Source organism: Larimichthys crocea, chromosome I (assembly GCF_000972845.2).
Source record: "Larimichthys crocea isolate SSNF chromosome I, L_crocea_2.0, whole genome shotgun sequence".
Lineage (NCBI taxonomy): Eukaryota > Metazoa > Chordata > Actinopteri > Sciaenidae > Larimichthys > Larimichthys crocea.
In genome coordinates, this window is record NC_040011.1 from 12003215 (window position 1) to 12030236 (window position 27022).

Here is a 27022-nt window from a genome sequence, read left to right on the forward strand (position 1 = left end):
AGTTACGTACATGACAGTATTGCAAACAATGTCACTGGTTCTCTCAAACTGTAGTAAGATCTCTGACCGTTACCTCTTTCTCTTTCAAGATCTTTGTAGATCTTGGTTTCCTGTGGCTGCTTCACGATAAAGGACCTGCACTGTATTAGTAATTTAGATCTCGTACAGTAGTTTAGGAGAGAGATCGGTGATGAGTGAGGCTTCTATTAGTAGCGGAACAATAACATGATGCCATCATTGCTTAAAACTGTTTTAAACTGTACATTAGGGCTAACTGTCCCATAACATCCTTAAATATTACACCATCTATGCAGACATTTTGTAAATTCACCCACATGACCATCCAGAAATGTCTGTATTCATCAGAAATGTGTCACAGCTGAGCTAGTTTGTCCCTTTATGAATCATTTATGAAGCATTATATCTCAGGTGAACACACCATTATACTGAACTTTAGACTAGAAAGCTGAACCACTGAAATAATAAAGATGCTGACACACCTTTCCACCACACTCTGTACCCACATCGTCGACTCCCCCCACATCTGCAGCAGACACGTGCCAGACTCGCCTCTTTGGCCCAAGGCGCTCGTGGTGTTTCCTGACCTATATTCCCTTAGACTCTCCTCTCCTCTCGGTATTTACAGCTTCCTTTCAAACAACAGACGGCCGCTTGTTTCATCACCGACCGATGCCAGGGCGCTTTTAACTCAAGACCTGCAGTCACTTTTCGAGTCACATGGCCATGGTTCACCTCTGAAGTTGTCCTTCGCCATAGCAACAGAGGAGGCAATAATGCAATAATATGAGCTAAAGCATCTGTGTCTGAATCAACAAGAATAACAAACAATAACAAGGGAAAAGACAGAAAACTTAAGCGTGACGTCACTCCGCCTAGTCGCAGGTCAACCTGTCTACAATAACTTGATACTTTATTGATCTCTGGGGAGGTCAAAGGTCGGAGGTCTACAACAGGGCAACATACCAGGAGCTGAGCTTCAGGGACTTGATCCAGGACACTGCAGCAGTGTGGACGTCTGCACACGCAGACACATAAAGCATGATTTTACTAGTGAATATGGCACCTTGCTGCCTTTTTAGACGCGATGCAGTGCGCTACAGATGGTACCTGTGAATCCACCTTGTGAATGAAAGCCAGCGGTACTTCTGAGTCCAAGGCACCAAAGCTGAAAACCAGCTTCTACTTTCTCCCCTCGATAAAAATCGAACACAGTGCAGCTCTGTTCAGGGTGCAAGAGTTATGACGGTGGTGATGAGTTAACGTTCCATTTTTCGAAACACCGCTGACTGAAATCACACTGCAGTCTGAGGTCCAAACAATAAATCCTGGAAATTGAGAGAGGTTGAGTGAGGGCAGCTGGTCCCAGTGTATTAGTGTGTATTAGTGTGTATTTGTGTATTTGTGTGTGTGTGTGTGTGTGTGTGTAGGTGTTTTAGTTTGTGTTTGTTAAATAAAAACGTGACCATATGGAAAACATTATATGTGGGCTGATTCAGCATGTTGGCACATCTGTGTGTTTGCACGCAAGTATATGGAGAACTGTCTGCCACCTCCAGGTTCAGTAAGTCAAGCACCACACCCCCGACCTCCACACACACACACACACACACACACAGTCACATACTTCCTTTAACCTGGCTGAGAGACTAAAGACCCACAACACGGGGTCCAGGAGAAAACAGCAGCTGTTATCATGGCTGCCTGCAGGTGTGGTAGTCACACATCACACACTGTAAAACACTCCGAGAGACACACTGCGTCGTCTGTTCGTGTCCGGTCTAAACCTGGAAACTCAAACGTGACCACGAACACTTCGTGCTTGTAGCGATGCTTGTTTTTAAGTTCACGTACAGTAATTAGTGTTCATTTGTTTATGTGCATTTATTAAGTCCTACAGGATGATAATCTGTTGATTATGTGATGAGAATTTCATGAATTTTGTTGTCGTTAGAGCTGAAAAATGTCAAGAGATTCTGCAGAAATACAAATGCCTCGTCATGCAAAAGACAGCAGTGTTCAACCTCCACTAAATTAGACAGGATGATACTTTTACTTTGCACAAAGGCGACAAAACCTGAGGAAGTTATGTGAAACAGCACTGAGCAATCAACGCCATACATCACAGTGAGCAGCTGAGACACACGACCAAAGTCACGTTCATGTTTTCACAATATTCAGCTTTGATGCAATGCAATTCGTACATAGAACTCCAGCTGTCAAACATCCATTGCATCACCACCAAAGAGATTTCCACAAAATTCGTTCCTGCAACTGCATTTAAAATGGAACGATTGGTTTATTTATCAATCAACAGAAAATGTAAATCCTATAGGTGTCTGATCGTAAATACTGTTGTGCCGAACTGGTGACCTGTCTGTAGATGTACCCCGCCTCTCGCCATGTCAGCTGGGATAGGCTCCAAGCCCCCTGACCCCCCGATAGGATTAATGGATGGATGAATAAAGTTGCTTGTTCAATTAATATCATTGTGTTATTCAGGCAAAACAAGCTATTTTAATTAGTTATTTTTTGACACAATAAAGAAATTTCTTAATCAGGAAAATCATTAGTTACATCCCTAACTGCTTTACATGGTGACAGCTGTCTAATCTTTACAACACTGGGTGGACGTGGGTGTGAGGTTTACACAATATGAAGTAAATGTAATAAATCGGGGTCCTTTACAAATCAAAAAGGTCATTAGTACTATAAACACGTGAAATCGCCTGCTGCTGCAGGAATGTTTTGAAGGTGTAAGTTTCAAACACATCGTCTCTTTGTGTCTAAAAGGCCTATAATTCCTCGACATCTTGTTGGACGATGACTCGACTCGCCTGGCTTTATAAGACCCAGAGAAACACATCAAAGGAGTTATGCAAATTGACTGTGACAGAGGCAATATAACTTCCAACGTGAGTTAAAAAGCAGCACTACGATTGGATCTAGCAGCTCGGCTGCAGGTCAAAACCCTGACGACGAGACATTTAAAGAATCCTAGAAATACATCAGAAGATTCATTAGTCATATCTGTACGTATAGAGACCTACAGTATCACACTGTGAAATGACACTCCCACAGAGTTGCACAGTACCCCTGGCTGTGCATCCAGAACTGCTGAACACATTAGTTCAGTTAATGGGCTACTTAAAAAGAGTAGGAGAGAGAGGAGGAGGACAGTAAAGGAGGCAGAGCCAAAGTCAAAGGGCATGAAGGGGGCAGGGAAGTCATCGAGAAGCAGAGAGAGAGAGAAAAGTCAAACAAGTTTAAGAGGGGAGTGGAGCAAAAAGGGGGAAGGAGGGGGAAGAGAAGAGAGAGAGAGAGGGGTGAACCTCCTGGAAGACATAAATAGGCGAAAGAGAAGTTTGAGCCTCGCAGTCACTCTTCCCGACAGCCATCCATCGCTCTCCTCTTCCCTTCTCCTCCACCTCCAAGCCCTCCTCTCCACTCATCTGCTGCAACCCTTCATCCACCTGGAACCCTGAGCGAAAGCCAGTGAGTAGTTTCTGCACCACATCTTTATCCTGTCAGCACAGAGGTGCTTACATTTTGAAAGACGGCACTCAAATTGATGGAAATGACAGCTGTATTATACCAAGTATGCACGCATGATTACTGCCAATTATTTCTGTAAGTGTGGAATTATATGCAATCATATTTCAGTAGGAAAACACCTCAAATTAATAAGTGGATGCAACAGATTTTATATGGATGCAATGAGATTATATTTAGAAATAATAGGTGCAAACAAACGTTGAACACATCCCGCTCTACTTTTGTGAAAATTTGTAAAATTGCAATAGCACCCACCTTCATTTCATCAAAATTTAGGCATGATTAAATGAAGTTAACCTGCATTAAGCAGGATTTAATGTGTCCATGCTGATCATGTACATCTCTCAGAAGCGAAGATGTGCTTCATATAAAATGAATGCATGTCCCACGGGGGAACATTAACCGCAGGACTCTTCATACGTATCCATGACAGAGTTTTAAATCACAGTGTTTAAAGAGAAAGAGAATTGAGATCCCTTGAGTTCAAGGAGGTTGCAGGATGAGTGCCATGTTGCTGCTCCCTCTCTGGAGCATTAAAATACTGGTTAATGAGGAGGCATCCAAACTTGGGAATGTCAGCTGGCATAGTTTTAGGAAGGGAGGAATGTAGAGCTCTCCAGGCTACAGCAACAACAAAAACCAAACTGTCACATCTAAATTAATACAAGATCTCCTTCTGCTTAGCTGAATTTATAAGTCTAAACAATGGAAAAACTGTTTCCCTCTGAGTCACATGCCCCACTTGTTAACTCGACACTGACGCTGCAGCCAGGCTCTTAGCCCTTCCACTAATTCTCCTCGTCAGTCTTGTGAAGTACCAGATCTGACAGGAAAAAGACAAGTACAAGTGGAGACGTCAAAATAAATAAGACAAAGACAAAAATAACTGCAACTCACACTGTTGCACTAAGCTTTAGAGGCAGGTAACGTGTACGAAAAAAGAGTGACGAAATCATCTTTGGCAGAATAAATTGAGTCAAATGTATTTATAGCAACAGTTGATAAACGTGCCCTACATCCGATGTCTTGAGGTGCAGCAACAGCAGAAAGCACGACAAAGTTTGTAGTTTCACAATTACAGCTTGATGACTCAGGCCTCTCTGCTCTTTGTCTTGTATAGACCTCCTTCAGGTCCCTCACTATCATGGACACCACAAGGAACATCCTCTCCGTCTCTGAGGCGCTCTGCCACCTGATTGTCATGATGTTGACACTAGGCCAAGGTGTTCGGTCGATGCCTGTTCCCACCGACGTCCCAATGTGCACGGCCTCGGAAACCGCCCAGTACAGGCTAACGTTTACTGGCAAGTGGACCCAGGCAGCTTTCCCGAAGCAGTATCCGGTCTACCGCCCCCCTGCACAGTGGTCGAACATTATCGGTACGTGCACGCTGCAAACAAGCAAGCAAGCTGCCGTTGAGTATTCTTACAGTTCACAGAATTGGTACTGATTGGATCTTGATGTAGACAGGAAGAATGCCCTGATTGGTCAGTATACTGGAAGTAAATGTTAAAAAATGTTGCCCATTGACTTCCACTGATTGTTGAGTCAACATAGATGTAATCTCAGTAATCCACAACTCGATCCCAAGTAACACAATTAATAACAACCTACTTTTTTATATCCTTGTGCAGATAAGCTGACTAATCCAGTTTATATCTCTGATGACCGCAGATTAATACCGGTTGTAACAACTAACTTTCTTTCCCTCTCTCTCTGCTCTTAGGGGTGACTCACAGCTCTGATTACCACATCTGGCAGCGTAATGAGTTTGCCAGCAACGGAGTGAGGGAGTTTGCTGAGAAAGGCGAGGCCTGGACGCTTATGAAGGAAGTCGAGGCGGCCGGCGAACGCATCCAGAGTGTTTATGGGATCCTCTCCGCTCCCGCTGTTGTGGGAGGAACAGGCCAGACATGCACTGAGTTTGAGGTCTTCGCCAGGCACTCCTATGTAAGTCACTCAACACCTGGTTTCCTTAAGTCTGATTCAGGGCGTTGAGTATATCAGAGGACTTTTTCTGACGGGTCAATAACAAGGTCATGCAAAGCTGTGCTGAGCCCAGGTTAGATGGCAAAATATGTTGTCAATCATAGCTCTTATGAACACCAAGGAGAGGTTTTTTGTAGTTTTAGCCAACATTATTATTAGATATAATCAAGTGGCAACCTTCATGGCTGTGCAATGAAGCCAAGTGCAAAAAACTGCAGTTCCACTTAAGGCTGGCTACAGAACAAGTTAGTCTCCATAACCCCCCATGGGGTCTGAGCAATTGCCATGATTGCAGAAGAAATTAATAGGGCCATTGATACACCATTACAGGTGGCTTGTTTGAGCAACTAGGCTTCATTCAGCCCACTTCAGCTCCAGTCACGCTCCCTCTCAGCCCAATTTTGGATTAGTGGGGAGCCAGCACTGCCAAGTAGCCAAAGCCACCACACTTTGAGCTTCACAACGGCTCTAACGTCATTGAGATCATGCAGATGTCCAATATAAACTGATTATTTAGAGGTAAAAAATGTCTGTATTTATGTCTTTATTAAGGAAAGATCTATTGGGCTCTGCAGTTGTCCTAAATGGCAGAATAAGTCATTTCCATTGAGGTTGTTGCATGTCCTAGCACTACGATTGTGACTAACAACGACCAAAACTTAAAAAATGAGACCAGCGTTGTAAAAAAACTAAATTTACCGTAAGTTTTTAGTTAAAGCCCCAAGTGTCGTTTTAGCCAAGTAATAGGTTGTCATAGTGCTGCTAACTGTTGATCATAAAAAGTATTAGATAATGAGAAAGAGCTCCATTCTGTCAGTTTAAGTAGGTCAATGCTACTATAAAAGCAGGTCCGGACTGTTTTTTCCATACGCTGCATCCTAAAGAGAGCTTCCGAAATCGTAACAAGCCTAATTTATGTCTCTACGAATTATGTAAAACTCAGCAGGAGCTGGCTGTTAAACTTCCTACTGATGAGTGTCTGGGTAGGTCATAAAGTTGGGGACACATCTGAACAAACACAATATTAGGCTTGGACAAGAGCCAAGGAGAGAGTGAGGAGGTGGAGATGGAGCGTCTTGGAGGGCGAGAGAAATGGAAAAAAGCCAGTTGGAGACAGAAGACGCTCACTAACACAAAACCAACAGTACTCTGGTACTGAAATAACACCACACGCGTAGGGAGGTGGTTGAGTTACTGGACAATGAATCCCAACTATCCTTCCTCCCTTACAGCACAGTGTAACACATTATTATATGATTGGGGATGAAGACTAAATCATTGGAGAGCTTTAACTTCACAGGAAAGATGTTTTGTAGCCAAAGTCTGGACAATAAACAGAACACTTGACTGTAACTTCCAAAGGAACCCAAATACTTCTAGCAGTTCCTCTGCTGTTATAGAAGTTAAACAAATGGATACATCAAACGTTTAAATTGATAAATATGAGATGATATCAACCCACTTCTTCCTCTGTGGTTTTGACCTGCTGTCCAATTGACACAACATGAGGTAAAACAGTTACCCACAGACAAACACTGAGACTAAATCATATATGGTGAAATAAAATAACTTGTTTCCCTTTTCTTTCCCACCCATGTCTTCTTCCTCTCCTTATCTCCATCTGTCACTCCGTCCCACCTCCTCATTTCCCTCTTTTTCTCTCTCTACGCTCCGTCTCACTCCCCACGGTCTACTTCCTCCTCTCTATCTGCAGCTGTCGTTTATCGTGCGAATCGTTCCGAGCCCGGACTGGTTCGTGGGTGTGGACAGTTTTGACCTGTGTGACGGCGACCACTGGAAAGAGAACGTGTCGCTGGAGCTTTTCCCGTACGACGCGGGAACCGACAGCGGGTTCACGTTCTCTTCTCCTAACTTCGAGACCATTCCACAGGACAGGATCACACAGGTGGGTCGGCCTGAGCCAAGTGAAACATCCACTGATCCAAAGCTCAAACTCCCTAATCGTGTCAACAGGGACATGAACTTAAGGCGGCTTGATAAAACCAGGTTTTTGTTGTATAAAGAAGAAGCAAACAAAAGATAGAATAAATGCCTTGAATGTTACTTCCATTGTAGTACTAGGATGTTGCGATAAAGGTTGATGCCCCCTTCACCTCCACTGTCCATTTCCACTCCACAGATCACTTCTTCCTTTCCAAGCCACCCTGCCAACTCCTTTTTCTACCCCCGCCTGAAGCACTTGCCACCCATTGCCAAGATAACGCTCACCAAGGTAAAGAAGACCAATCAGATCATCACCTTGCCAGTGGAGCCCACCCAATCCAACCAGCTACCAACAGGAAACGAGATCGAGGACAAGCTCATAAGTAAGTCGGAAGAGCTTAAATACAATTAATTTATGGTAAAAAACGAGTACAAGCACTTAAACACAGCCAGCACAATTTGCTCAAATATGGATCAGAAAGATCAACATGATGTTCTTGCAATACTTTCTTTGCTTCAACTCTTTTTTGCTGACTCATATGAAAGCATTTGGGAAACATTATAGGCCACACACAAACTCAATTACTTCCAACCAGAAACCAGAAAAGTCAAGTGAGGGTAGGGCATCGCAAAATGCCAAGGGCACATCTGGCATCCAGTGGAACAGTAGAAAGATGAGAGACGGACAAAGGGAAAGAGCTTTTAAGAAAACGATGTAGGAATTATGTACGGCAACGTTTGGGTCATGACCAAATATAGGATGTAGACACGTATGTTTTTAGAGCTGGATCCATAAGGTGAAGCTGGATTTACTTAATGTTGATTCTTAGACTGTTAAACTTTAAGACTGTTTTACAGATTAGTGGTAACAGTAAAAAAAGCCCAACTGCAAGGAAAAATAGAAAGACAGCTTGGAAAAATAAAGACGAAGAGTGTGTCAAACTACTACTACAAGTAAAGCCAACATTGCAGTAGTCAAACAACCTGTCTGTGTGCGACTGATGTATATGACAAGGAGGGGGAAAAAAATAACCTTTTAGAAAAACACAATTCACCACAGAAAGTAGATAGCGTGTCAACCTGGCAGCAGAGCTGACAGTGCGGTAATCAGATTCAGGGTAACTGTAAAGGTTTGACTCAGCATCACAGACTACAAGTCCGTTCCCCTGACTACCCATCAACAAACAACAGAGAGGGGCCAAGAATCTGTTGGGGTTTCCTTACTTGATCCCAATACTCGTCCTCCACCTCTTTATCCTTCCCTGTCTCCATTAATCCCTCCATCTCTTTTATGCCTTCTCCCTCAAGGCTCCAACAACAACTTTCATTAGAGATTAGCAATCACCTGCTCTGGATTGTGTCTGTGAAATTCAATACTGATGTAAAAATAAGACTTGTTGCTTGTTCCATCCCTCCATCCGAGCGTCCATCCATCCATCCATGTAACTTCCGTACTGCCCTCCCATCCTTCTGCTTTTCTACTCTTTAACCGACAGCAAAGTCTGCGATACATATCAGCTGTACGCTAGTTCACAACAAGGTAGGCTGAGGTAGCCAAGGAGAAAGGGAAGTGAAGAAATCAATGAAGTGCCTTTTAGCACGGCTCTAAATCCACTACAGAGCGAGCACAGTCAGCAAAAGCTAAATCACTCAATAAATGCAGATAAAAAAAAAAAAATTCAGAGTCACAATCAAATGTAAGCTCAGCAGCAAAACCCCAGCCAAGAATCTATAACGGGACGCACGCCACATTTCTTGTAAATCCCTTTCATTATTTTATTTGCCTTTTTAAAGACACAAAAGGGTGGAAGAGCAGAGATTTTCCCTGTTATGACTAATTCCCCTCCTTTCCATTCATACTAATAAAAGGAAACTCCAACGTCAACTCACAAATGTCAACCATTTGCCACGTCCAAGCCATAAATTGATAACTAGGTACCACGAGAGCTGGGAAGCAATAACTCAAACCTAAATGTTAATGTGATTATCACGCCCCCCTCCCCGCTCTCTCTGCAGATACCCCTCTGGACTGCGAGGTGTCAGTGTGGTCTCCTTGGGGCTTGTGCAAAGGCAAGTGTGGAGACTCGGGCGTGCAGCACCGCACGCGCTACATCCTGATGCACCCGGCCAACAACGGGGCTGCGTGCCCCCTGCTGGAGGAAGAGAGGAAATGCTTCCCGGACAACTGTTTATGACTAGGCCAGGAAAGGAGGGAGAAGAAAGAGAGGAAGGAGAGGAGAGAGAAGAAAGAGAGGAAAGCGAGGAAAGGGAGGAAGGGACGGAGGCGGAGAAACAACAGCAAAAGGTCTGCGGCTTATTCACATGAGGCATAATTAAGATGAACCATTCTTTTCTACCCTGACCGTGACTGACTGTTAAACCGGGAGAGTCTCATCCTCAAGTCACACTGATACATCTGACAGCTCTGTAAAGGTGTAGTTTGGCAAAAATAGCTATTAGACACCAGTTCAGTTTAGGCAGATTATCAAAACTGTCTGAGGATAGAAAGAAAAACACTTACATTATAATTTTGTTTGGTTTGACATCTCTAAACATCACAGACAATCTCTTGCCTGCAGTGGATTATAACTCCTAGCAGCAGATTTCAAAAGAAATCCATATAAATGATACTTAAGATCTAAAATCCCTATAACCAAGACATACTTCATAATATCAGCTTCGGCACAGGGGAAAACAAGACGCCTCAATAAGTTCCATTAGCAGAAAAAAACTGAGTCAGACATAGGAATTAATGTACGGCCCTCATTTAAAACATAATGTTTACATTGTGGTTGTTCTCCTGAAGACAAAGAATATATTTATTGACAGGATTTTAACCTGTAGTGTACAGTATATCAAATCTGAAAGTAAGAATTTGTATTCCTTTATGTTATTGAGATATTAGTTCAGTACAGAAAATGTGTTTTTTTGTAAAAAATACGAAAAATGTACAAAAAAATGTATGTTGTATGTATGGTCAATAAAGTGTAAATATATCTTAAGATATCGTGACTTCACTGTTTCTTGGTTTTTTGAAGACAGACACAGTATATGTTGTATAACTTCACAGCACATAATCTCAATAACAGTCCTGTATCAATTTAAATCTTCTTTAGCGCCTCTGCTCAGTGCAACCTTTAAATCTCAACCACACATTCGGGCTCCCGGGGTGATATCACTAACACCGGGGCTGCAGGATCAAATCGAGTGTACGGAGAAAAGCTTTTAACTGGATGATGACCCGGGTTCAAGTCCCGGTGTTGGCTTGCACTCGCCCTGACGAAGTGTTGGTCATAAAATGGATGAATGTGCTCCCCAAGTATTTAAAACAGTTCACCAAATGTTGATTTAGATTACGAGGCATGAAATCTCGCTTCATGCTGTGACGTCCAGTGCGAGCACAGTCCCAGTATTGATAGGCAGAACAGACACCAGTTACACATAAAGTGACCTCTTCTCTTCAGAAAAGGATTCTGGGCACGGTGAAGACTACAAAATTCTTCTTCAGTGAACGATATTGGTGTAAATATGTAAAACAGATTTTTAAAAAATCACGTATGACCTCCACCCCCTTTCCCGCCATGCAACACAGAAACTATACTGCAGATGACGGATTGAACAGCAATAAGAACTAAACATCTGGTGCATGAGGGAGCTCCTTCTGTTTTGAATGACAAGGGAGAGGGAAAATTACGGGGCCAGAGAATCAGGAGAGGCAGGAGACTAACAGATCCAGTTCCATCAGCTAAGAGTATACTATGGTGTGTACACACAGCAAGACATAATGTTTCTAATGTACAAACAATAAGATTGATGATCTTATTGCTCACTCAGATCTTCTGACCAGGGCTTACTGGTTGTCCCTCGTACACAAGGTGATCGTGCTCCAGCACTTATGGAATACTCTTCCTGTAAACTTACGTTGTTGTAACTTGTTACATCTGCCACCATCTTGCACATTGTATGACTTGCCTTGTAGTGTTATGTTTTGTATGTAAACTCAGGTGTGTGGTTGTCGGCCCCTGATTGGTCCCCGCTGAGGAGGTGTTTCTTGGAGTCCTGGAGAGTCCACGATTGGACCACCAATCCCCAGCCAATTTGACGGGCTACGCTATTTAAACTCGAACTGTCCGGCTGTTTCTGTGCATGGAGCAGAGTTCAGTCTGAATGTTGTTAACTCATCTGTTGGTTGAGGTTTCGTTTGCTGCACAGGGACTGGGCTAACATTAGTTTTTTAAAAGTATTTTTGTTAGAATCAGTTTAGTGATGCTGTTTCACTGAGTTTTTTTTAAATATTAGCATAGACTGGTTTGTGGAGAATTCTCTTTTTGTTATATTTGTTATTCTAAACAGAATCTGCTCGCCCTTTGTTTCTCTTATAGTTTACCTCACCTCCTTTTGTTATGATTAATTCATATTTCAATTAATAAATAACTGTTTAACTGAGAATGGCTGGTTTTACTTTATTTCCTCTATCTACACGAGCTGGGACATAACACTGCTTAAAACTCTTTTACTCAATCTGGCCCTTCTCTCGCCTGCTGTATGCCTTCTTCATGTTCTGTTATTGCTTTATTCTATTTTATTTATATAAATCTTGTGAAAAGTGCTCTGCGAAAGGTGCTGTACTAAATGAACTTATTATAATTATTATTATCACAGGAAAGAAATCTGTCAGGATACTACTATATAATACTGCATGAACTGCATTACATGGTTTACAATGAAATGCAGATTATTACGTATTACTATCAGATATGTTTGGGAATAAATTACAGAACAGGCTTTTGTAGACACAATAAATCAGTTTATAGTTTATAAAATGAATCTGCTATTTTAATGTCAGCTATATTAAATGTGCTGATTTAGTGTTCACACTTTCTGTGAAATGACTGCAGCGTGGGAGAAGAGGGGAATTAGATTCTTTGCTTACCGACTTACTCGAGGAGTAACAACTTTTGCAGATGCTTAATATGAGAAGGGTTTATTCTGTGTGCGGGGGTTTACTTTATTAGTGACCTCATCGAGGGTGAGCATATGGCAACTATTGTATGTAATGGTTTGGATTACAATTTCCACTTGATTTCCAGAGAGATTTGATCTCTGTTTCCTACTGACGCTATGACACGGGTAATTATAACTGTTGAAAAGGTGAAAAGGTGAATGTCTTATTCTGAAAGGACTTTAAGAATCCCCCTTGAAATAAGAAATATGTCAGTCAGCGAGAGATGAGAAGCATATTTGTCTAATTTGTCAACATCATTAACAATCATCACACGAGCTGTACTGTAGTACAGCGTGCTCATACATATTTTCCCCCTTGAGGGACAACCAAAGCGGATAAACACCGTCTTCAATATGCTGCTTGCTCTTCTTGTATCGTGTTGATAGCAAGTGATTTCTCCCTCAGGGCGCGGCATCTATCGCTTTTAATTTAGTGTGGTAAATACGAGCAAGCACTTTGGCCCCTGCGGTGGAAACAGGTCTAATGCAGTGTTGACATTCACACTTGGGCTTCATAGATAATTGGAAAACTTTCTGGGGAAAACCTGGTATGATTAGAAGAGACGGCGTTCCTCCCACTTTGGATGGGGCGGCCCTCGTATCTAGAAATATTAAAAGTGAAGACCAGGAGCTGAGACCTGGGCTGCAGTGCTGCATGCTTCTCTGTGCTTCTATTAGAGCCACCCAAACCCCTACAGAGACTGTCCACCTACATTATTTAAATAGAACATAAACAGAAGAAGAGTTGATCATAAAAACTTAAAATTAAATCGACCTCTCTCTGCAAAATAAGAGGTGGACTCTTGAATATCAGATCTCTGTCTTCTAAAGCGGTCTTAGTAAATGTCATCGTCATACTCACATTCCTCGACGTACCGGTCGAGGAGGTTGAGTTGGAGCCATATTTGACTCAAGTCTACAAATAAATCCTTAAACTAAATTATAACTCTTGTTCTTAGTCATACACACCCAATCTCAAAAAACACTACAGCCAATTTAATTTGTTACAGTGTGTCGTGCTCCTGCTCCTTATTCAGAATGTTTTCATCAGGTTTGGTCCTAAAAAAAACGTACATGATGTGGACGTACATGATGGTAGCCTTGCCGTGCTTGCTCCTAGTTGGAATTGTTGGGTCTCTTTTTTTCTGATTTTATAAAGACTACACTCGAGAACTGCTCTATTTTTGATGATTCGGTGCTGTACAAATTCACCATATTCACTATTTAATGGCAACAGACACACACTGCACGTGCCACAGATGTCTAAAAAGGTCATAGAGCAACTCCTGCTACCATGTTGGTGTATTATGAGTCAATCACTATCCTTGGCAGCCTTGCTATTGGCTCACAGGTTAACCAGTTACAAAACGACCAGAATGTCTCGTCATGCAAAGCAGCACCTGTGAGTTTCTCACACTCAAACAGTCCCTCATAGACTTCCACTTCAAATACATGCTATAGGACGCGAGTGTTTGGCTGTAGCTGATTAAAAAATACCTCAATCTTGAAAAAAGAAAAGCCAACTGGAACTCTAGGCCAAACATTTGGTCATCGTCGCGGTCACGTGTATTGTAACTCAACCGCTCATCGTTACCTGAAAATGGGTTTGCGAGGTGTTGGCTTTCTCCTCCAGTGTTACCTGGTGTTGGCGGCGGGCATGTATTTTGATCTCGACGAGCAGGAGGAAAAATGCATCATCGAGGAGATTCCTGAAGACACGCTGGTCACCGGTGAGTCCTGGAGAGAGGAATATTCCTCCTGAGTGTCGTTCACAATCTCAACAGCGGGTAATGAATGTGGAATTAAATTATTCAGACTGTAATGTGAATTGCTATGTGATTTATTCTTGAATCAGGCAGTAATGTCGTTCCATGAGAGCGCGTCTCTTATTTCAGCGAGTGCAAAAGCCATTAATGACGTCCAAACGGCCTCATTTAGTCGAATCTTTCTGAAAACTGATTTGTTCTGCGCTGCAGCGACAACAAATAGTAATGAAAATGTAGAGAGCGCTCCAGTCTTTGTACTCAGAAGTGATAACTTCTTCCTAAAATGAGTCCTACAATGACAGACAGAGAGAAATAGGATCTCTTATGTACTGTATCATATGATAAAATTATGAATTTTAATGTAAAATCTGACATATTCATGCTCAACCTAATCCTTATCTCAACTGTTACAAGCTTGTCCTTGACTACAACTGTGTGCAATGATGTGTGTGAATGGACTCTTTTGTTACCTGTATTTTACCTTTAGGTCATTTCTTATTGGAGCCTTGGGATTTGAAGGCTCTCACCCACTCCGCTCACCTCGGCGTCACTGCGACAGTCAAAGACCCGAATCATGAGGTACTGCACTCACAGGAGACGTATATCACACAACAAACAGGGCCACCCAAACATGTGTGTGATGGTACACATGGCTGGTTTCCTCATTCAAACCCAAACGAGGATGAAATGTATTTAACAGCGTTACTAAAGATTTGATTTGATCCATGAGGATTTATAAGACTCAGAGCACAAGCTTTTATCTGTCTCACACCTCCACATCAGCTTTTTGACCATGCACATCTCTGCACCTGACAAAATGTCGTCCCACCAGTGTCTTTCCTGCTCTCTAGGTCCAGATGTCCAAACGTTACGGTAAATTCGGTAAATTCACCTTCACAGCTCACGCCTCTGGCCAGCACTACCTCTGCTTCCAGACCAACTCCACGAGGTTTTCTGTCTTTGCTGGAGAGAGGCTGGTGAGACCTATGGACACAAACAGAAAGGAAAAGATTCATGAGTAAAGTCTGTCAACTGTGTGCTAAAAATAACCTTTAATTTTCATCCATCGTGTCGTACAGAAGCTACATTTGGACGTTCAGATGGGAGAGCACTCGACTGACCACCACGCTGTGAAGACCAAAGACAACATGGAGACTCTGGAGAACAGCCTGACCCACCTCATAGATCAGATGATGTACATCACCAGGCAGCAGGAGTACCAGAGGGTAGAAATATACAATCACTCATTAAAACCAGGTCTAACACTGAGTTCTGAGTCGTGTTTCGAGTGTATACAGGTCGGTGTAGTCTCTGATTTGTTTGGGAAGAGATGTCCAAGCCTTCATGTCTCCGTGTTTTCTATCCTCCCTCTCGTTCAGGAGAAAGAGGAGGTGTTTCGGCAGATCAGCGAGAACACCAACGGTAAAGTGCTGTGGTGGGCCGTGGTGCAGACCTCCATCCTGCTGTCGGTCGGGTTCTGGCAGATGAAACGACTCAAGGACTTCTTCGTCGCCAAGAAGCTGGTCTGACGATGATGATGACCTCTGACCTGTCAGCTCTGCCCATACCTGTACCAGTCAGAAGTGAGCACATATGGAATTATATACAGTGAACAAAAAAAGTGTTTACTTTTGTTATGATATGATGAAACTGGCTGTCGGAAAGGAAGACCAGGAGTTACCTCTGCTGCAGAGGATACGTTCATTAACATTACCAGCCTAAGAAATTAAAAATTAACGGGACCTCTGATTAAGATTAGACCTCTCATCTTCATCACAGCATTTGATGTTTTTTTTTGTCTGCACATGATGACACATTCAAACTTGTTGATATTTTCTGGACTGACTAAAGTAATGATGGACCTCTGATTATCTTTAGTTGAACATTTCCTGCCATGACATGAATTACTACAGTAGTGGTAGTAGTCGTATGGCTTTGAACAACGCAACTGATGGTCTCAAACACATTAAGAGCTCAAGTACGGAAGCCCTAAAAGGTCATACATACATACATTTTATTCCACCCGTTTTCCCGTGATAACGAGATAATTCATTTGAGCTCTCGAGAAAACAAAACAAGTGTATTAAATCAAGTGCGCCCGTATTACAGAATGTATGGCAAATGCATCCATGATACGGAGCGAGCAAACCTATTACTCCACTGTAAAATCCCTTTGATCCATAGTTTCTGACAAAGGTTGATACACCTGATCTCAGGACCATCCTGACTGTTCACTCACTCAGTATCAAGCATATTTACTGTATCATTTTGGAGAAATTCAGCCTCAAAGTTCATTATTTTGAATTGAAAAGGGCATTATGTACAATATTTATTCTACTGTAAAATCTCTTTGATCCATGATTTCTGACAAAGGTTGATACACTTTGGTTAATCCTCACTCCAGTCCTGAGATCAAGTGTACAAACCTTTGTCAGAAATTATGAATCGTAATAGGCGTAATAGGTTTGCTCGCTCCGTATCATGGACTACATGCATTTGCCATACATTCTGTAATACGGGCGCACTTGATTTAACACACTAGACTATCGTTTTGTTTTCTCGAGATCTCGAATTAATGATCTCGTCATCACGGGAAAACTGAGGAAAATTATCTTGTTATCATGAGAAAACGGGTGGAATAAAATGTATGTATGTATGTATGACCTTTTAGGGCTTCCGTACTCAAGAAAATCCAATAATTAACTTTTTGAGAAGGCACACCTGTTAATTGAAAAGCTTTCCAGGTGACTACATCATGAATTTTTATGAGAGAAAAGCTGGAATCAAAGCAGAGTAAGGCAACTTTGAATAACTTAATTTTTTTGTTCACTACATAATTCCATATGTTATAGTTTTGATGTGTCCACTGTTAATAACAATAAAGAGGTGTGTGTAAACTTTTGACTGGTACTGTATGTACACTTTAAAATTCTCTTTTCTTACTGTGCTAAAATTGATGGACAAACTGCAACTTTTATAAAACATCTGTAACTGTTAAAATAAATAGATATTTGTAGCCCTTTAGCTCCATTTCAAGCAAATATACACAATGTACATCAGAGATAAACATACGACAACAATAAAAATACCTTTAAGGAGTGATTTTTGTGATTATTTACCTTTTAAAACAGCCGTAACTCACATTTAAATACGTTTTTATAAGAGGTTTAAATACTTCTTCATCTCCCATGTTCAGGTATGCAAATTAGCTCGCTAGTTAACTAGCTCTGACGTCGTTAACTACTAGTAACGTTAAAAGACAGTTATATTAGTTAGTAGTCATCGAGTTTTTACAATATATATAATATTTAAACAGTTATTTGAGGTCGTTGGTTGATTTTTGACCGTTAGGTGAGCAGTTGGGTCGACGTTACTGTTTTTTAAAAGTTGGCCGTTAGTCAGCCGTTAGTCAGCCGTTAGTCAGCCGTTGGTTAGCTGGCTCGGCTAACTAACGGTCACGACAGGTAACGTGATAAATCTGCATATAATTAACTGTAGGTGAGGATAAACCGTCTGATAAAGACTTAAATTAAATATATAAAGTGTTTTAAAGCACTCAACTTTGCCTTAAATGTATAATATAAGTTATACACGCCGTCTCCTAGCAACGGTTAATGAGTTTAATTAAACGGAGGTTTGAATCTCTTGCAGGTTTTTCCAAACATGGCTTACTGGATGTGCTGCAACTCCTGCTTCCTCCCTCCCAGCGCTGCTGACAGAAAGCTGGCCGTCACGTCCTGTGGGCATGTTGTCTGCAGCGTGTGTTATCAGAGAGGTACACACATGTTTCAGTGTTTGGATGCATTTTTTAAACTTCAAGCAGCAGCAGCAGCACACCTTCACTTCATGAGCTGTGTCTCTCTGTCAGGTGAAAGCTGATTACACAGAGACACCTGTTGGACTTTGGTGATACTGCATTTATTTATTCATTTAACCTGTTGTCATGTAGCAAAATAAGATATACTTTATTAATCCCCTCAACAGGAACATTCTTTTTTCCACTCAATTTTTTATTTACATGCATTTTTTAACCCCAAACACACATACAGTATGTTATTTCTATGCTTAGGTAACACGAGGTCGCGTGTGGGCCTTGGCAGTATTAGTTGTTTGGCCAGTCTATCTCAACACTGTGGTGTCAAGGGTCAAAGAGACCTGTGCTGCCTTCTTAGACATAATAGATAGTTTCTAATCTGTGTAAACAGACATCTGTGTCTCCAGACTAGAACATGCTGACAATAACACCTCCATGGGTAAAGACATTCTCTTTGGCGTGTAGTATTTGTGGTGTTATCTTGGGGTTTAAAGTCGATCCACCAGCTCGAGTTGGGCAGAATGCGAGACCGACTCAGGCACTTCTGATGAACTTTGAGAGTGTCTCTAATTCTCCTTGGCCAAGCGTCAATAAATAATACAGCATCAGAGGCTCCTGAACACTTTCTTCCTTCCTGACCTCACCATTGACTTCAGCGATTTCTCCACAACACAGTACAAGTACAAGTCTCATAGACATGCAAATGTGGAGAGATGGGTTTTTGAAGGCCACCTCTCCAGCTACCAGTCCACCTTCCATATTTTCGGTCCATGCTGGACTTGAACCACCCTCCGGTTTCCAAGCCAAGCCTCTATGGACTGAGCTACTGCCGCCCCTAAACACAATAAATCCAACATCCAGCCTTTCAAGGCTTTAAATTCACACCTAGTTTAGCAGGATTAACTGTGCCCAGGTTTCACAATGATAATCATTTTAAAAAGCTGTGGTGTCACGGTGCTTTTTAACGCAGTTTGGATGAAAAAGGGGGTTTTCAGTTACCTGAAGAAAGGATGAAGTTAGTTTGAGGTGTGACTACACTATCAAGAAAATAGCAAAACGCTCCTCCTTGGTGTCAGAAGTCAAAGTATTGTTTTATTTCATATGAACTCTTAAGCTTTTGTCAGACTTCATGGATTTATTTTAAGCAAATTGTAGGAAGAACAGGAAGCTGACCATGACTGACAATATGATAACTGACATTAGTTGTGTTACTGCCCGGCTCTTGACTGCAACAACGATGACTCAGTTTCACAGCATTTGTACTCAAGCTCCATTAATCTCTAATTAAACTTTTGCATGTCTAAATTCAAATAAACAAGTCTTTAAATAAACATTTGAGGCAGCATTTGTTGTCACACTGGGGTTTGTTGTTATATTACAGCAGAGAGAGAGAGAGAGTGAAATCCACAATCCGGTCATGTTCTGTCAGCGTTATATCCTCACAGGTAATCAGTGAGTGAAATTACACCGTTCAGCATTAGATGTGAGACCTCTTGAAGAGCTCCTCGAGGTCCCTCTGTCCCACTTTTGGGAGCCACTGATCACATTCACAAGCCGCAGGGTGTGTTCTTGATAGGTCTAATCTCAAACAACTCTCAAGAGTTTGATTATGTTTTAATTCACGCTGGCTGGCAGGGTTAGACCCAGGGGTTAGAGTTAATTAATTTTGGGTCTCGGATGGAAAAACTCCTTTTTGTTCAGTCGCTGTGCTGGATTCAGAGCATGCATGTCAATATTGCACGTTTTATTCACTGCTTTGTAATTTTATTTGATTTTTTTTTTCTCCAGGCAAAGAAGGCAAGTGTTTAATATGCAATGCCAATTGCCAAGTCTCACCTCTCTCTGACAAAGTAAGCTTCTTTCTCCTCAGGGTGGGGATAACATGACACGTTATGATGTTAGAAACAGACTAAAGTCACGTGAAATGTCTTTGTTTCAGAGCAGCTCAGAGGTGAAGGCCCTGTTCTCCGACATCAACGTTGTAGCGACCAAACATCTCACGGAAATAAGCAAAGTTTGGTCATTTTCAAGCTTCACATCATAAAATATTAAGAACAGATCAGCATTTAAGTCTTTGTAGCCGGCCTGTGGATAATTTATTAGTACAGCACTGTTTTCGTCCTTTTTCTCAGGTTATAATGTTCCAGGCAAGACATCAAAAAAGACTGCTAACTTACTACCAGCAAAGGGTGAGAGATGTTGTCTGTACAAAGATTGCTGCAGTTTGTTGGTGTGTGTGTGTGTGTGTGTCTTTGAGGCTTTGCTACATCCAGAATAAACCATTTCATCAATTACAGAATGAAAAACTAGAGGACGACATGAAGCAGATGACAAGGTGAGTTAAAATAGGTTTACAGTTCGTATTTATGCACATTTCTGAACTTCACTTTATGTTTTTTTTCCACATAAAGGAAGCTGAATGAACAGAGCGCCTACATTGCAAAGCTGGAAATGTCTCTTAAGCATCAGAGGTACAGCACAGTGTGTGTGTGTGTGTATAATATTCCAAATGTTTATAGGTAAGGCTAATTTAGGCTTGTAACTTTGATCTGCAGTTGGCAGGTTTGACTGTTCTATAAAGCAGACCATCCTGAAGGCTATTTCATATTGCATGATCATGCATCATGATACTCATTATATGAGACTAAAATGAGACTTAATCAGGATCAACGGATAAAGTAAAACCTGTAATGATTTGGAATTAAATAGTGTAAATAGCATCTCAGCATATAAAGTTATTTACAAGCAGCTGGCTGTTACGCCTCATCTCTCACTAGGTGTCACTCCTGGCACATCTACTATTCAGACTATCCTCATACAGCTCTGTGTAGTTTATGAGCACTGCAGCTTGAATACAAAGTAAAGGTAGACATGTTGAGTGCACTTTTAAGGATTCAAACTGTTTTGTTGTCACTGATTAACCATGTTTCACACTGTTCTCACACAGCGCCAAAGTTTCAGCAGTGCCTCAGATGAGCCACAGCTCCCACACCTCACATGGACATAAATCCGGTAACAATAATCTCATAACCGAAAGTCACTAATGTACTAGTAAGAAAATCCTCAAAGCCAAGCAGGATGCACTAGTGAATAAAAATGCACATTTATCAGGCTTCTGTAGCCAGAACCTCTGGTCCAATTAGGCCGCTGACTGACCATGAAACTGGCTCAAGTCGTGTCTTTGTGGCCATATTACTAAACCATGTAATTTCATTCATTCCCTGCACGACCACTAATGTCCCATCATCATCATAATAGTATACAATGATTGTTAATGTTCCTGTTTCTTGTTGTCAGTGCTACAGATCCCGTATAACTCCCCCTTGTCCCTCTCAAGACACTCCTCAACCACTAATGTGTGAGTATTGTCCCTCCCCAGTCTACTCACCTCTACTTCACTCTGCCCTTCATTACCTCTCACCATAAGAGAGAGAGGGAGAGAATGTAGGAGTGTTTCCACAGTGCAAACAAGCTATATCCTGGGTTCAGCCCCGGTGTCTTATGTTAGCTTTAGCTGTCTATACACACACACACACACACCTGAATAAGCGACGTTTTGCTTGGTTTTAGTCAGGATTCCTTATTGGGTTTCCTACACACTGTGGACACAAGATTGATTGGCTGCTTGAGTTTAATAGTACAAATGCTCTTTTATCCACCAAGACTTTAGATTCTTTTCTAAGTGAACGCAGTACAGCTGATATTAAACCCCATTTCCTCTCTCACCACCACGACTGAAGGTTCAGTGTGAATGGAAAAAGTGCTTGATAGAGTTGCAGCAAAGTTAATTTAGAACATTAACAGTACAATAACTAGCACTAGTAGGTAGACATACAATCGTAATAGTACACTTCTCACCCTCAACCCTTCTCTCCTCCTCTAGACATAAATTCTTTATTAAAACAAAACAAACAACCAACAAATAAATAATACACATCCAGTGTAGGACAACAAACTGACAAACAAGGAAAGACATACAATATACGTACACTTCTCCCTGTTCCAGTTCCAAAACTCGAATCCAGAAGCTTTTTAACAAATCTTATTGCCAAAACACACCAAAAAATCTCAAACAGAAAAATATAATAATAAATGGATTTTGACTGACTTGCAAAAAAATAAATATATAGATGTTTGGTTACTCTGCTAATGAAGTGTGTTCTCCTACAGCACTGAAAACATGGAGGTGGATGAACGGGGTCTGTACAGGAATGTGAGTTATCCCGCCTGCCTTTTTTTCTGCAATACAATTTTTTGTAATGATAATTTAAGACTTTAGGAATCAAAGTATTGAGTAACTAGCAAATATAAAGTCATGATTTGTGACGTCTCTCTGTCTCACAGCCTCACACTGTCCCCAGACTGTCGTTAATCAGTCCTCCACAGAATGGACGAATGGGTACGTGCATCATAAAACCTGCTTTTACTCATCACTGTAAGATCTGTTGCCAGATTTTGTTCATAACTCTGGATCTGCTTTCTCTCTGAGTCATAACTCTGTTTCATTAGATCACTACATGAAGTGTACATTACACCGGTGAATTCGGGGTTAGTGGTTGAACTCCCCTCTCTAAAAACACACACATGTTGTGTTACCTTGGTTATAAGACAATGAAGTCTCAGTGTCTCTCTCTGGCGTCTAAAATTGCATTTTTATAAACAGGGTGTCATGCTGACAAAGACATAATTGCACTATAATCACCTGACAAAATCATCCTGCAACCCAACCTCGTTTGGAGGTTATGGACTCCACGGTTGACCACCCACAGTGATTAAACCAATCCAGACGATGGCTGTTGTTATGTTTAGGATTACACCTCCTGAGCTCTCTCTCTTTGATTATGTAACTGAGTCCCTTAAAGGATTTGACCTCCATTGTGTGAGCTAATTAAGATGACAGCCTTCAAATATGGTTAGGATTGTGTAGATCCTCGCCAAATGTGAGTGTGAGTGTTTGGTTAAGTTAATATCGTACTGAAAGAAATCTAAATATTTGACTAGGAGAAGATTTATTGGACCATTTAATGTTTAAAAGACAATTTAATGTGATGTTATCGCTCGATAAGGATGATTGATTGATGATTGAATGAGTGAATTTCCCCGTGGTGGGATAAATAAAGTATATATCTAATTTAATCTAATTTGTGGCAGAGGGTTGTGTGCACGCTGTAGGTGTTTTGTACCGTTGTTTAGCAACGTTCACGTTTGTGTGGGGGGGAAAATGAAAGATACTCTGGAAGATGATGACTCACCCATTTATCTTGCCTATCTGGAAGATTTTCCAAAATTCAATTGGCAGCCAGCTCATGTGATGGAAAGAGATACACATAAGCCCATAATGACCCAGAAATATATGATTTTTATTTGTTATGAGCCGTCTGTTAAAGGTTCAGGGTGTCAGATTTAAGGGGCTCTGTTTACAGAATATGGAATGTAATATTCATAACTATGTAATATAATCACTATAATATAATAAAGAAGAGGGTGAGACGAGGGGGTTTCAATCAGCAACCACACCTCTAGATGTCACTAAATCCTACACACTGCTCCTTTAAGGTTTAACTCTGTCTCTGACGCTCTGTTTAGGCACCGTCCCTCACAGGTCGTCCAATCAGAGCACGCTGCCCAACCATTCAGCTCGCTCTGCCACGGTCAGGTAATTTCATTACACTAACTTCATGAAATGTGTCATAATAAAATCAGAATAAGCAGATTATTTTACATGAGATAACCTAGATTAAGCTGTTTCAGCTCCACAACAAGAGATTTGGTTTCTAATTCATGAACATAATTTAAAGGATATGTTTGGTGATGTTTTATATTTTCTTTATTATCCAAATCCCACCAACAACCAACAATGAATTGATCCAGCTAAAGCCTGATATAGATTTATATAGAGTTCCATCGTTGCAGGGGGTGACACATTCCTTTATTATCATCTCACATACACCCTCTTTAACAAATATAGTATTTATTCATGTTTCAGTGAGATTTGCTGGTGTTAGGAAATTACTTTAAAAAAAAATAATTTTAAAGATGAGGAGAGTTGGAAGTGTGTTTAGCCATTTCATAACTTTTGTTGACAATACCAGCATGAAAGTTAAATCATTTCTCATGTCGCCTGAAGTGTGACTGAGCTCTCCTCTTTTTTCTTTTCTAGTCGTTTTCAAGGACTCCCGGTGACCCCTGATATTCCATACGGTCAGACCTCTGGATGGAAGTCTCCCATCTACAGATCTCCATCCTCCTCCTCCTCCTTCAGACACTCCATGGTGTTTCCTTCAGGTCCTCCCTCGTGTAGCCCCCTCCTCCTTCACAAACACACAAGTCAGGAAGCCTTTAGAGCAAACGCACCTGGCCACTGACGTGTACATAGAGGTATTTAAGTCTCTGACAACCTAAAAGTTAAATGTACCAGGAGGTATCACACTGTACACTGATGACTAACGTCAGGATCTGTAAATTTCAGCTGGATTGCTGTTGAATTAAATCTGCTTTACAGTAGCTTAAATTTCATCGTTTTCTTATCGTCCTGGAGTAATACTGGATAATTAATCCACATGAAATCTAATGCACATTTTCTGTGTTGGATTATGAGACAGTTAGAGTTGTTTTGAAAGTGAATTACTTTCACTAATCCCGGCAGAGAAACCCACAGGCCTCAACCCACAGAGCCTTACAAGCCTCTTCCCGAGGGCACAATTTAACGTGACGCTCAAACTGCTACGCCAGCACCTGTTCAATTTACAAAGATAAACTGGGATTACGTTCACGAGAAAAAAACCTACTACCTCATTTTACTGGATTCTAGAAGACTACACTTGAAGGTTGACGGTAAGATCATGGAAGCCTTCACCAGCCGTATAGTTATCTACCCTCAACAATAGTTTCCACACTCCTGGCCTGCTGCGTGTAACTTCAGTAACATGACTCGGGATTTCACCTTCAAATCTTGTTACAAAACAGCTGCAAGTGAAGGCAAAGCAAAGTGTATCCAAACAGGAACATGATATCACCTGAAGTCATCAAAAGGCAAGGAAAGGCTGGTGCGGTTGGAGCGCGGGTGTCGAGGACGGCCAGATGTGTTCAGACAGGTCGATTCCCCGTCTGTCGACCTGCATTTTGCCTCTATTGTCCCTGGTTGTCAGGGTGCTGAATGGTGTCTATTGAAGAGGGCTCAGGTGTGACTGTGTGTGTGTTCTGGGGTTGTGCACGTCATATTCGTGTGTGTGAAGTTAAAGGGTATTGTACAGAGTCAGTAGGCCTGATCCTCCTCTGCGCTCCGGTGGGATTTGAAGTCGTTTCCTGTTTTTTAAGGTCCACTTAGAGAGAAATGACTCCCCGGGGCCGACTAAGCTGTCATGGTGTCAGACACTGATAGGGAGAAGACTAAATCAAAATAATCTCTCCCTTATGCACACACACACACACACACACACACATTGGGCACATCTGTGCTGTACTTCTCTCTTACAATTTCAGTAATATTGCACTTTTCTTTTGAAACAGTCACACCATTCTTTCTCCTTCTCCCTCTCTTACTTTCTCCTCTGCACACACTCTCTTTCTCTCTCTCTCTCTCTCTCACACACACACACACACACACACACACACACACACACACACACACACCTCTGCATGGCTCCAGGCTGTACAAATGAGCCCTGCCACTTCAGAGAGCTAAAGAAAACTATTTTGATGTCAGTGGTAATTATTCAGCAGCGTGTTCCCACAGCTTGTCCACCTCTCCCTCTCTCTCTCTCTCTCCCTCTCTCTTTCTCAGTCTCTCCATCTCTATCTCTATCTTTCTGTGTGTGTATGTGTGTGTCTGTGTGTGTGTGTGTGAAAGAGAAGCTTCGCTCTTAATCTTCTCCAGATTTCACACTTTGTCACTCAGTGCTTCGGTCTTGTACCTTTCGGTGCTGTAAGTGTAATCCCCTCTAGGCAAGACACGACATGAACTAAATGATTTCACACTGGAGCTATTTGTCTTTTTGAGGTGCACCGAAAGATCCTATCACCTTTACTGTTTAACATCGAGCGGAAGAGACTAATGAAGATGGTTTTGTTTAAAATACCCCTCCCCACACCAAAAAAGAAACACCGGGAAGATTTATTTCACTTATTTGCATATTCTTCATATTCTAACCTAACAATTTACCACACTAATGTTCTGTACCTTTAGTATCCACTTTTAAAGCTGTTTGATGATCGACTATAAACCATGCATACCTCATGTATATCAAATATAACAAATTGCAAGGGGCAGAGCTCCTCAATACAGATCAATAAAAAGAATAAAAAGAAGCTCATAGTTCCCATGGTTTGATCATTACATAAAGTCTCATTGTTGTAACAATAAATAGCCTTGATCCATATCTCAGACTCCACCGTATTGGGTCCTTGAATTTGACTGAAATGTACCTGCAAAAAGTCATTGTAAAGTCCTTGAATTTGATGTTAAAGAAGGTGTGGTAACCCTGGAAGATGAAACAATCTGAAAAGTGTTGATCGCTCTTTGGTATGTGCGCTCTGGCTGTTAGAGGTCATGAGCCAAAAAGGTTGAGCATTCTTGTCCGTCATCAACACATCCTGGCTGTGATTTTCAATGTTTGTGAAGCATGCTCAAAGGAAATTCTGTTCTTTTTCTACCCAATGTTACCTGAAACATCAGGGAATAAAACTGATCCAAAAATCGCTCATATAATAACAAAACAACGCAAAGCAAAAGGCAGCTTTTAAGGTTTTGTCAGGGCTTGGATAATATCATTCTAGCCTGATTTAGACCTTCCTGTACCACCTTTGATGTGTGTTTGGGGTCATCGTCCTGTTGAAACACCTAGTTGCATCCAAGACCCATCCTATTGGCTGATGATTTTAAGTTTTCCTGAAGATTTCTGAGGTAATCTTCCTTCTTCATTATTCTATTTAC

The 27022-nt window shown here is 41.5% G+C and overlaps 4 protein-coding genes across 9 annotated transcripts in view; 3 read left to right on the forward strand and 1 right to left on the reverse strand.

Annotated features, from left to right (window-relative positions):
- maea (macrophage erythroblast attacher, E3 ubiquitin ligase) overlaps nt 1–14240 on the reverse strand; it is an 87279-nt gene extending 73039 nt beyond the window's left edge. The window contains exon 1 of the mRNA XM_027284417.1: nt 14150–14240. The gene's annotated coding sequence lies outside the window, so the exon portion shown is untranslated. The remainder of the gene's footprint in view (nt 1–14149) is intronic.
- On the forward strand, nt 3161–10486 carry spon2b (spondin 2b, extracellular matrix protein). Its single transcript, XM_010742935.3, has 6 exons — nt 3161–3513; nt 4694–4952; nt 5300–5523; nt 7277–7468; nt 7703–7889; nt 9523–10486. The coding sequence occupies exons 2-6, from the start codon at nt 4718–4720 to the stop codon at nt 9699–9701; spliced, it is 1017 nt and encodes a 338-aa protein (XP_010741237.2). The 5' UTR covers nt 3161–3513; nt 4694–4717; the 3' UTR covers nt 9702–10486.
- Nucleotides 13716–15843, forward strand: si:ch211-255i20.3 (transmembrane emp24 domain-containing protein 11). Of its 2 annotated transcripts, none has more exons than XM_027284444.1 (5): nt 13716–14240; nt 14764–14855; nt 15128–15253; nt 15356–15504; nt 15728–15843. In XM_027284444.1, the coding sequence occupies exons 1-5, from the start codon at nt 14111–14113 to the stop codon at nt 15762–15764; spliced, it is 534 nt and encodes a 177-aa protein (XP_027140245.1). In that variant the 5' UTR covers nt 13716–14110; the 3' UTR covers nt 15765–15843. The 2 variants fall into 2 exon arrangements, with proteins under 2 accessions (XP_027140245.1, XP_010741242.1); XM_010742940.3 differs by having other exon boundaries at nt 13717–14240; nt 15356–15502; nt 15656–15843.
- Nucleotides 15844–17567: 1724 nt separating this feature from the next.
- Nucleotides 17568–24612, forward strand: rnf212 (ring finger protein 212). Of its 5 annotated transcripts, none has more exons than XM_027284435.1 (13): nt 17568–17627; nt 17928–18051; nt 19879–19940; nt 20030–20104; nt 20223–20279; nt 20388–20425; nt 20502–20561; nt 21038–21102; nt 21388–21448; nt 22261–22303; nt 22435–22489; nt 23677–23746; nt 24251–24611. In XM_027284435.1, exons 2-13 carry the CDS (start codon nt 17940–17942, stop codon nt 24453–24455), a joined length of 903 nt encoding a protein of 300 aa, XP_027140236.1. In that variant the 5' UTR covers nt 17568–17627; nt 17928–17939; the 3' UTR covers nt 24456–24611. The 5 variants fall into 5 exon arrangements, with proteins under 5 accessions (XP_027140236.1, XP_010741240.3, XP_010741238.3 ...); XM_010742938.3 differs by having other exon boundaries at nt 17625–17740; XM_010742936.3 differs by lacking the exon at nt 17568–17627 and adding an exon at nt 17644–17774.
- Nucleotides 24613–27022: the final 2410 nt, after the last annotated feature.

Bases quoted from the DNA above. Each gene is read 5' to 3' on its own strand.
- spon2b (XM_010742935.3), top strand. From the start codon at position 4,718: ATGGACACCACAAGGAACATCCTCTCCGTCTCTGAGGCGCTCTGCCAC. The intron at 4,953-5,299 runs GTACGTGCACGC...CTCTGCTCTTAG, and splicing joins ACAGTGGTCGAACATTATCG to GGGTGACTCACAGCTCTGAT. The intron at 5,524-7,276 runs GTAAGTCACTCA...CTCTATCTGCAG, and splicing joins TCTTCGCCAGGCACTCCTAT to CTGTCGTTTATCGTGCGAAT.
- si:ch211-255i20.3 (XM_010742940.3), top strand. From the start codon at position 14,111: ATGGGTTTGCGAGGTGTTGGCTTTCTCCTCCAGTGTTACCTGGTGTTG. The intron at 15,254-15,355 runs GTGAGACCTATG...CGTGTCGTACAG, and splicing joins TCTTTGCTGGAGAGAGGCTG to AAGCTACATTTGGACGTTCA. The intron at 15,503-15,655 runs GTAGAAATATAC...CCTCTCGTTCAG, and splicing joins GGCAGCAGGAGTACCAGAGG to GAGAAAGAGGAGGTGTTTCG.
- rnf212 (XM_027284435.1), top strand. From the start codon at position 17,940: ATGGCTTACTGGATGTGCTGCAACTCCTGCTTCCTCCCTCCCAGCGCT. The intron at 19,941-20,029 runs GTAAGCTTCTTT...TCTTTGTTTCAG, and splicing joins TCTCACCTCTCTCTGACAAA to AGCAGCTCAGAGGTGAAGGC. The intron at 22,490-23,676 runs GTACGTGCATCA...CGCTCTGTTTAG, and splicing joins TCCACAGAATGGACGAATGG to GCACCGTCCCTCACAGGTCG.